Source organism: Brassica napus, chromosome C4 (genome assembly GCF_020379485.1).
Source record: "Brassica napus cultivar Da-Ae chromosome C4, Da-Ae, whole genome shotgun sequence".
NCBI lineage: Eukaryota > Viridiplantae > Streptophyta > Magnoliopsida > Brassicales > Brassicaceae > Brassica > Brassica napus.
The window spans coordinates 9,444,463-9,454,683 of NC_063447.1; the positions used below are offsets into that span (position 1 = coordinate 9,444,463).

The 10,221-nt window shown below is 36.0% G+C and overlaps 2 protein-coding genes across 4 annotated transcripts; both read left to right on the forward strand.

Moving 5' to 3' along the window:
- Positions 1 to 899: 899 nt before the first annotated feature.
- LOC106396426 (arabinosyltransferase XEG113) lies at positions 900 to 4,685 on the forward strand. The gene is made up of 13 exons (XM_013836812.3): positions 900 to 1,233; positions 1,782 to 2,096; positions 2,185 to 2,390; positions 2,465 to 2,570; positions 2,658 to 2,914; positions 3,013 to 3,148; positions 3,218 to 3,312; positions 3,406 to 3,459; positions 3,552 to 3,665; positions 3,741 to 3,839; positions 3,924 to 4,043; positions 4,123 to 4,209; positions 4,285 to 4,685. The coding sequence occupies exons 1-13, from the start codon at positions 1,059 to 1,061 to the stop codon at positions 4,450 to 4,452; spliced, it is 1,932 nt and encodes a 643-aa protein (XP_013692266.2). The 5' UTR covers positions 900 to 1,058; the 3' UTR covers positions 4,453 to 4,685.
- A 735-nt stretch (positions 4,686 to 5,420) lies between these two features.
- LOC106392401 (protein Brevis radix-like 1) lies at positions 5,421 to 10,221 on the forward strand. 3 transcript variants are annotated; one of them, XM_048754637.1, is made up of 8 exons: positions 5,421 to 6,070; positions 6,524 to 6,611; positions 6,936 to 7,002; positions 7,622 to 7,775; positions 8,775 to 9,169; positions 9,388 to 9,517; positions 9,597 to 9,883; positions 9,947 to 10,221. In XM_048754637.1, the coding sequence occupies exons 4-8, from the start codon at positions 7,659 to 7,661 to the stop codon at positions 10,023 to 10,025; spliced, it is 1,008 nt and encodes a 335-aa protein (XP_048610594.1). In that variant the 5' UTR covers positions 5,421 to 6,070; positions 6,524 to 6,611; positions 6,936 to 7,002; positions 7,622 to 7,658; the 3' UTR covers positions 10,026 to 10,221. The 3 variants fall into 3 exon arrangements, with proteins under 3 accessions (XP_048610594.1, XP_013688672.1, XP_013688670.1); XM_013833218.3 differs by lacking the exon at positions 6,936 to 7,002 and having other exon boundaries at positions 5,422 to 6,070; positions 6,530 to 6,611; XM_013833216.3 differs by lacking the exon at positions 6,936 to 7,002 and having other exon boundaries at positions 5,423 to 6,070.

Consider the following 10,221-nt stretch of genomic DNA (forward strand, 5'->3'; position numbering starts at 1 on the left):
TTTTTGAAAATGAGGTTTTATATTTTAAGTAGGTTATTGAAGTACTTTTTCGTGAATTTATTCGAGATGAGATTCTGATCTTTTAAACTAAGATAATTTATGTTCTATACATAATTATATTTTTTTACATAACTCTAAAATCTCGGAATTGATTTTTCATATTTTATTAGTTAATTGTGTTACATATAATAGAAATACTTACTTCAAAATAAAAATATAAAAAAAAAATCAAATTTAAAAATTAATTACATATAATTTAATATACAAAAATTCACATATAAATAAAAATGATAAATGTAAAAAAATTAAATATGCGGAAAAAGTACCTAGTGACAGATAAGAGGAAAGTATAAACAGGTACTGTTAGGCTTGAGTAATAACCTAATCTTACCAAATGGGCTGTAAGTCAACCAAGGTAGATGCTAGCCCGTACACTCTGAAGCCTGATTGTTCGGCTTGGCGATATTTTATTTACTTTATCTTTTTTTTTTGTCAACTTATTTACTCCTAGTTTTTTTTTTTTTTTTTGTTCAAAAATTTACTTCTAGTTATAGTTTTGAATTCCACTGAATGAATTTTCCCAATTATCTCTTTCTGAAACCATAAGAAGTCATCACAAACTCACGTGATACGTCCTCCTCGACTTTTAACTTCAAAGATTGCAAAAAGATAATGTATATTCTAATATTTAGGTAGATTTCGTTTTAAAAGTAATGTATTTGTTTCTTTGAAGAACCAATTTTGTTAGTTAAAGAATAAATATTATTAGCTATATTCATTATAATTTATCCATTTATACACAACATGTCCACTATGTTGCATTACTTGTGGGGGCTCAATGTTGAATGATCAAGTTTAATATTAAACAAACAGATTAATAATTTTCAACAGTAATACAATTTGATTCTGAGCAAAGCTGAAGAAGAGAAAACAACGAAAACAAAGTTGACCACACTACCTAACGATCGAAGAAGAAGAAGGAGACAAAACCCAAAAAAAAAAAACGAATAAAGCTTTCTGTAATGGAGAATTGAGGAAAGAAGACGATTTGATTGAGAATGGTGGAGGGTTGGCGAAATGGGTTACGCGAGGCGACGAATTCGAAGCCTCTGTTCGTGACGATCTACGCGACGGTGATCATCGGCGTCCTCGTCTCTTCCTTCTACGTCTTCTCCGCCATTTACTCTCCCACCAATGGCTCCACCTCATGGCTCTCTTCTCCTCCTCTCTCCAGTAACCTCTCTTTCTTCCTCTCTATCCATGTACTCTGCTGGCAAATGATCTAATCTGCTTCGAACTCGGTTTAAAGTTGAAAACTTTTTGTTATGGGTTCGATTGTTAGGTTGATAATTGATGCCTAGGTTAGATTTATTGAGGTTAGGTTCTCTAATCCATTGGTTCTTCTGATTGTGATTCGAGCTCACCGTTGACTTTTAATCTCAATGTTCGTTTTTGACTTTTGATCACTTTTGGTGAGATTCTCATGGCAGCTTTTGTATATGATCAATACTGTACTTGGATCTGCATTTACTATCATGCTAAAGTTTCTATCTTTTTTTTCTTTTAAGTCTAGTGTTTGGCCATTTGAATGTTCATATGGTATCAGGCTAGACAAGCTTGGTTGAGCATACCATCTTTTTCACTAAGCAGCAGCATCAAGCTTAAAGTTTTTTTTTTTTTTTTTTTTTTTTTTTTTTTTTTATATTTGAATGTTCATTTGGAAAAAGTTTTCTTCTTTTTGGTTCATTATGTACAATGTATTAATGAGTTTTTATTTGTAGCTGCTGGAAGAATCCGCCAATCTCCGCAAGAAAATGCAACGTTTCAGACACCAGTTGTACCACCACCACCACGGGAACTGCCACTGCCATCTCCAGAGGAAGCTCAAGGCAAATCATTGGGTAAGATTTGGGTGTCTCCTCCTCGAGACAAGAAGATGCCACCTCTTGAATCCTTTAAGCTGACGAAAGAGTTGTTTGGGGAAAGGGTGAAGGACAATGTGATAATAGTCACCTTTGGGAACTATGCTTTTATGGATTTCATCTTGACTTGGGTTAAACACTTGACTGATTTAGATATCTCCAATCTTCTAGTTGGTGAGTTTTTTTTTTTTTTACTTACCTATGTGTTATTGTCAATTTTCACTAAGTTAGTAACTTTATGTTATGTGGGGATTATTTATAGGTGCGATGGATACAAAGTTATTAGAGGCTTTGTACTGGAAAGGCGTTCCGGTGTTTGACATGGGAAGCCATATGAGCACAGTGGATGTTGGTTGGGGCTCCCCTACATTTCACAAAATGGGAAGAGAGAAAGTTATTCTCATAGACTCTGTCTTGCCCTTTGGTTACGAGCTTCTAATGTGTGACACTGACATGGTGTGGCTCAAGGTACTGATTCAAGACACAATCAATACTTCCTTGGACCTTGATAGACTATCTTCTGATAATTACTTATGTGACAGAACCCTCTCCCTTATTTGGCTCGGTACCCGGAAGCTGATGTTTTGACATCAAGCGACCAAGTTGTACCTACAGTGGTAGATGACAGTTTGGATATATGGCAACAAGGTAAGATCTTAGGTAGAGACATTCATTGCTCTCTAATCTGCTCACACGGCTACTAACTGTTCCTTCTTTTTCTTGGGATTTTGAAAGTTGGTGCTGCCTACAACATAGGAATATTCCATTGGCGGCCAACAGAATCAGCCAAAAAGTTGGCAAAGGAATGGAAAGAAATGCTCTTAGCAGATGATAAGGTTTGGGATCAAAATGGTTTCAATGAGATTGTGAGGAAACAGCTTGGTCCATCTGTGGACGGTGACAGTGGCCTTTTCTATGCTTATGATGGGAATCTCAAGGTTGGGATTTTGCCGGCTAGCATATTTTGCAGTGGTCACACTTACTTTGTTCAGGTACACCTTTCTCTACATGCAAGTTCTTGTTTTGGTAGGTTTTTTATCTTCTTCTTTTGTATGGACACTTTTATAGTTATTTCTCGTTTCTGTTGTAGGCTATGTACCAACAGCTTAGGCTAGAACCATATGCGTTGCATACAACGTTCCAGTATGCAGGTACTGAAGGAAAACGTCACAGGCTTAGAGAGGGGATGGTTTTCTTTGACCCACCAGAATATTACGACGCTCCAGGTAAAATAAAATCATATTTTCAAACATGCTTGAACATTAATCAATGTTGTAAACTCTAACTCAACGCAGGAGGTTTCATTTCGTTCAAACCATCTATTCCAAAGAGCTTGTTACTAGACGGGAAGCATACCATTGAATCACACTTTACCCTTGTTAACCACCAAGTATGCATCTACTAACCTAACATCGTCCCTGGGAGCTATATGTTAACTTGGCAACCTTCTAATTATACATCTTCCTTTGGTTCACTTTGGCAGATGAAGCAGATCAGATCAGCTCTAGCCATTGCGTCTCTACTTAATCGTACACTGGTAAGTCTAGTTAACAGCTTATATGCATATTTAATGGTGATATCGCTTGGTTCTTATGTATATCTGGTTGGTCTTTCTACAATGTTTTTCAGGTGATGCCACCAATATGGTGCAGGTTAGATAGGCTTTGGTTTGGACATCCCGGTACTCTTGTTGGATCTATGACCCGGCAACCATTCATCTGCCCTCTTGATCATGTCTTTGAGGTAAGCATGCCAATATACCTTCTGGTTCTTTCTCTGAAACTGCCTCATAACACTCTTGAAGGATTTCATTTACAGGTCAATATCATGCTAAAGGAGCTACCTGAAGATGAGTTTGGCCCTGGGATTGGTATCAGAGAATACTCTTTCCTAGATAACCCAGCATTGCCAAAACAGGTAGCATAAGCCTTCCTATGTATTGTTGTTTTACTAATCAATCATTACATAAATAAAATCTAAGGAATGACATTATTGTTACAGGTTAAAGACTCATGGCTTGATGTTCAGCTTTGTCAAGAAGGAAAAGAAGGATGCGAGGCAACGAATATCACAACCCCCTCTGGGTTTCTTAAGTTCCCAAAACGGAGCAATGAAGATACGGTAACTAAAGATTTGTTTAGCTGTCTATTGATATGGTTGGCTTTAGCCTCATTGCTTTGTTTTTTGGGGTCACACTCAGTTCAAGGCGATTTTCTCTTCCTTCAACGATGTCAAAGTGATCAAGTTCTCTTCAGTTGAAGATGCTTTCACCGGTTTCTCAGACAAGGCAAGTAGTTCTTTGAACTGTGAAATATTCAGACATGTAGAATCTGATCTGAGATAATCTGTGGTCTGTGTGCAGGGGAGAGAAGAGAGATTCAGAAGACGGGTGAAGAGATATGTGGGGATATGGTGTTGTGAGGAGAACAAGACTCCGGGACATATTTACTACGATATGTACTGGGACGAGAAACCTGGTTGGAAACCAGTTCCTCCACAGACACCAGAAGAAGATCATCCTCCTGTCTGATGCTGTGACCAACCCACAAGAGACAGACTCCAAGAAGCAGAAGAATCTACTACTCAGTTTCTTGGGTCACAAGTATACTTACGAGAGTTTTTATTTATTTTTTTACGGCCTTTTACTACTGTAAAACAGTTACTATCTTCTGGTTCTCTTAGTCAATGTATAATCATGTTTTAGGCTTCGACGCAAAGAAAACAGTTTTTTCACCTATATAATTTCCCTCTATTTTATTCCAACAAATATCTTATTTAGTCTCGCAACTTATTAAAATTTACCAAGTTTTAATTGCTTATACTTAAACAGTGATATTTAAATTTTAGTCAATTCTAGTCTATTTGGTTTGTGTGTTTGAATGGTAGCTTTTATTTCAACAGTAACTAAACTATTTTCAACTACTCAACAACACATGACCAACATATTGTACATTAGAATGAGAACTTCAAACATCTTGTATAAGGTTTGTCTATTGTTGTGTTATGTTGAATTGTTAATTGAGAGAAAAAGTTCTTACATCGTTAGATCTTTTCCATGAAACGCGAAAACTGACTATTCTGTCATTATAAACTATGTTTTCACCGGTTAAAAATAATTTGTTTCGAATATTAACTTTGAAACTGTAGAGAGATTTCACCAGTTGAATGGTAGTTTCACTGAAGCAAATTTGAAATAAAATTGATAATGTTAGTCCAGAAAAGAGTTATACTATTTGTCTATTTCATGAACATCTAATTGTTTATTTTATGTTTGAAATAAAACTACTCTATTTGGTAATGTGTCACTAAAGATGTTTGTCTTACCTAATTTCTGATGCAGAAAGTAGTTAATTTTACTTTAAATTTTCATTTTTTTTGTAACCTTTAAAATCTATTTAGTGAACTTTTTAATGATACAATCGTTTTAAATTAGCTTTAATAAAATAAAGTAAAAAAATACACGAGAAAAAATTGAATGTAGAGACGAACGAAAAAGACCAATGTGATGCGACCGTTCCCTGGGCCTGTCAAAGTCTTATGATTCGTGCGAAACGTAACCCGACCCGTTCGAACCAACATCAGCCAATTATAAATAGCCACGTAACCTACTTCCTGGTCACGTAAGAGATCCTCTTTCTCTCTCTTTTCTCCGTCACCGGCAAAAACACCATGGGCCCTCGCTGCCGTCTCTTCTCGAGACCAAATTTCATCGTTACTACTCAAAAGGTATCTCCGTCAACTCACGGCGAAATCACTTAAACGCCGTCAAGTACCTATTTTTCTCCACTTATATAAATGACCCACGGCCCGTCTTCTCTCTGTCTCTCCGTCCTTTAAACAAAACCCTGAGCTCCGTACCAGTTCCCGGGTAACCCGCTTACCCGGATTCCTGCCCCCGGAATATTTATTTTGGGTTTATCCTACTATTTAAAGGTCCTCTCCAAGAAGAGAATATTGCTGCTCTCTTTCTCCATCTTGATATTTTTTTATTCAGAGTAACTTTGCTTCAAGAGAGTGACAAAATATTTTCAGATTTTTTTTTTTTTTTTTTTAATTTTGCTCCAAGAAGATGGTATGATCCGGTGCAATGGTTAAGTTCAGTCTGTGATTTCTTCTCCCATTCTTGCTCATCGCTAAACCGAGCTGAGGTATGTGTTCGGTTTACTCTGCTTCACCATATAAAACTTGCATTCTCCTTTGTTGTTATATCTTAATTCACTGATTTTGAGTCTTGGTTTTCTTTTCTTTACATTCCATTGTTTTTGTTTCATTAATAGCGGATCAATTACCTTAAACTTAGTCCACCTTTCCTCCATTGTAATCGAAAAACCAGAGTTTCCTGGAAAAATACCATACCACTTGAGTTAAAATTCGTCATTCAAAAGTTTCATTGGTATTGACTACTATTCATACTTTACTTTTGCTTTTTTACTCGACAGAAATAAAGGAAAACTTGTCGATTTTTTTTTTAATCTACAATAAAAAATAAAGACATTCATCAATCATCATAATCAATTACGTCGTCCTTTTGCTCCCGCATTTACTACTCACTGCCTGTAACGCTGCTAAAATCTCTGTTGCATTTGATGGGCTATTTATAGGAACAGAGCTCAATAGCATCATTATAAAAGCAAATCCTCAAGTAAGTTTCAGATAAACACGCTTAACCTGCAGACATCGATACAAAAGGTAGCTACTAGTATAACCTTTATTTGTAATTCGTGACACTTCTATTCATTTTTTCTTGACATGCATTAGATTGGTCCTATCATCTTCTTGGTTTTAGCTATTTCGTTTTCTCAGACATGTGATTGTTAAAAGATTCCATTTTGTTGCAGTCACGTAAATAAATTCGTGTGTCTCTGTCTCTTTCAGTTTTAGATGATGGACACGAGGGGATCAGGAGATATTAACTTTGTTTTTTTTTTCTTACTACTTATAGAATTATATATTGAGTTTCTATAAACATATTTATTTAATTTTCATACCAGAAATTGTTTATTTAAATGTCAGAAACTTCGGCTCGCACCTCGCATGAGAAATAAAAAGAGAATATACAAGGGAACGGGGTCTTTACTTGGTATTGCTGCACAACAAAGCATTTACACACTCAGTTTTAGCCTCTCTATTTAGACCACTTTCTAAAGAAAATATAAACATTAATTTCCTTATAATTTTTTTTTTTCTGATACCAATGCTTGTCTCTATCATGTTCACATTTCAAAATATTTTTATTATTCTAGAAAGACTATAGTTTGGATCTATCAGGTGCTTTGGACAATCCTTTGAAAATACTTTATTTTTTTCTCTAGGGTCCCTCTCCTCTCTGATCCCTAAGTTAATCTTTGAACACTTTTGTCTTTATCAAGATTATTGCCCCTAATTATGAATCTTCACTGCTTGATTTTTTAAATAATATAACTTGTATCCGTCTCTACTTTCCTTGATTTCTTGAAAAAAAAATCAATATTATGATTTCTTAATCTTTGTGGGTTTAAACAACATGAAAAAACAAAAATTTCTCAACTCATTGTGTCGAGTAGAAATCTTTAAACAATATATTCTCTTCTCTGTGTTCATGTAACCTATGTTTTCACCAACTTTTTGCTATTTGATGAATTAATTAAGCACTACTCTTATTTGATGAGCATTGGTTCAAATTGTTATGTTTTCTAACACTCTGTTTACATGGTTTGTAGGGCTTAAAAGGCAGAGCGCAAAAAGAAGAGTGCAAAGATGTTTACTTGCATAAACTGTACAAAAACATCAGACAGAGACGACGAGGATGAAGATGGAGCGCGTGGGAGCACCACTCCCAACACTAAAGAAGCCGTTAAAAGCCTAACTACACAGGTCTTTCTCTCTTTATCTTTCTCAAGATCTATTCTTATGCCCTCTTTTATCACTTTATCTTTGCTGCTTTTTTTTTTCTAATTGCTTTGGTCCTTAAAACTGTTTAACAATTGTAGTAAACAAATAAAGTGTCTGAAAATCCTTTTTCTTTTAAAATGTTAAACAGTTCAAATTAGGCTACTATCAAGTACAAAAGTAAAGAGTTTTGAGTTCACAAGATAGTTAGATGTGTTACTGTTGTTAAGGCTGCAGGTTACAGACAAAATAGAGGATCTTTAGACAAGATCTTATGCTGATGCTACATCACTTCCCCCCTGGAACCTCTTACACAACTCTCTTTAATAGGTTGTGTCAGTGTTTTTTCTCATCTATATGTGACTTGACATAAAAGGAAGCAACAATTAGTACAATAATTAAAATAAATCTAGTAAAATCTCAGAACTATGCATTCAAGGATTACGGCTGACGATTTGTGTGGATGATGTTTTTATCAAAATTGATTTTGAAAAAGGTTAATGAAGTCACGCCTAGTTGTAACATGATTTTTGCTTGTTATTGAAGATTGATCTATATACTTTCTTATAACAAACAATCTCTAGTGGATTCTTATCTAGACATGAGAAAAAAGAAAGAATTTGTGGTGGGGTAACTATATAGTATAAATCAAAAGAACACAAAGAAAAGAAAAATAAACAGAGAGTGTTATGATTATGTTTCTATTCATGGAGAAGACAAGATGAACTATATTATATGTTTCAAATTATTATCAGATCTCCTAGCTTTATTGATGCTCTTTTTATTAATGATTATAGTAGACTCCTTTTTTTCCTTAGTTGGCATAAAGAAAAAATATATCTTCTTGACGCATTTTTTTCATGGCAGAAGACTTTATTGACTGTTTATTACATGTTCTGTCCAAAAATATTCAATGTGGTGGTCCTGGTACTATGTTATATGTTTAGGATTTTACTTAACTTCTTGGGTATGAATGCTATGCAGATTAAAGATATGGCGTCAAAATTCTCTGGTGCTTCTAAACAATCCAAGCCACCATCTGGCTCCTCAAGCAGCAACTTGAGGAGAGAGCTGAGAAAGTATCCGGATTTCGACGCTGCATCAGATAGTGTTCCATACCCTTATATGGGTGGTGGAAGCACAAGTTCTACTCCTGCTTGGGACTTTACAAGCTCTTCCCATAATCAAGGAGGACGGGCAGACTCAAGGTTTACATCAATGTATGGCGGTGAACGCGAATCCATATCTGCTCAGTCTTGTGATGTGGTGCTAGAAGATGATGAGCCAAAGGAGTGGATGGCTCAAGTAGAGCCTGGTGTTCACATTACATTCGTCTCACTTCCCAGTGGAGGAAATGATCTTAAACGGATACGTTTCAGGTATATGAAAGCCATTCTCTTCACTCAAAAAGTCTATTGAGTTTTGCAAAGCAGAACTTGTGACCAGTGTATTCTTTTAAGAGCTAGGCTCTTTGCTTAACCGCTAAGATGGACAGTTACAAGCCGGTTTAGTTAGTTTTATGTGTCACTAGTGATTTAGATATTTCACTTCATGACATGAGATTGAAGCTAAGGCATTACTTGTGTCATTGTTGAAGCCGGGAGGTATTTGACAAGTGGCAGGCTCAGAGGTGGTGGGGTGAGAACTACGACAGAATAGTTGAGCTTTACAATGTTCAGAGATTTAATCGGCAAGCCCTTCAAACCCCTGGTAGATCTGAAGATCAGGTAAAATCAGCATTCTCTAGATTACATTCATTGTTAATGAGTAATCTCAACTTCTACTTGTGTTTGTTTATTCTTTCAGTCACAGAGAGATTCAACTTATACAAGAATAGAATCAGCAAGAGAAAGCAGAGACTGGACTCCAAGACACAACTACAGACCTCCAGGAGGAAGCAGCATCCCACATCACTTTTACGGACCACCAATGGACGCAGCAAGAATCACCACCTCATCTAGGGACGACCCACCTTCTATCAGTAACGCTAGTGAAATGCAAGCCGAGTGGGTCGAAGAAGACGAGCCTGGGGTTCACATTACCATCAGACAGTTACCTGATGGAACCAGAGAGTTACGCCGTGTCAGATTCAGGTAAACTAATCTCTTTTAGTTAGTAACTTGATAAGCAAGTAACCGATCTCTTTATGTTTGTAGTCGAGAACGGTTTGGGGAAGTGCATGCTAAGACATGGTGGGAGCAGAACAGAGACAGAATACAAACACAATACCTCTAAGGGGGGGAAAGAGAGAGAGACCAATGTTTAATCTTCTTTAACAAAACATCGGTATACACAAAATGAGATTGTGATATGAACACAAAATGAGAAGAAAATTTTGTTATTAGAGGATTGTAGTTTAGTTTAGTTCTCGGCGTTTTGACAGATGTGTAATTTTTCAGACAGATAAGATGAGGTTTTTATTTTATTTATT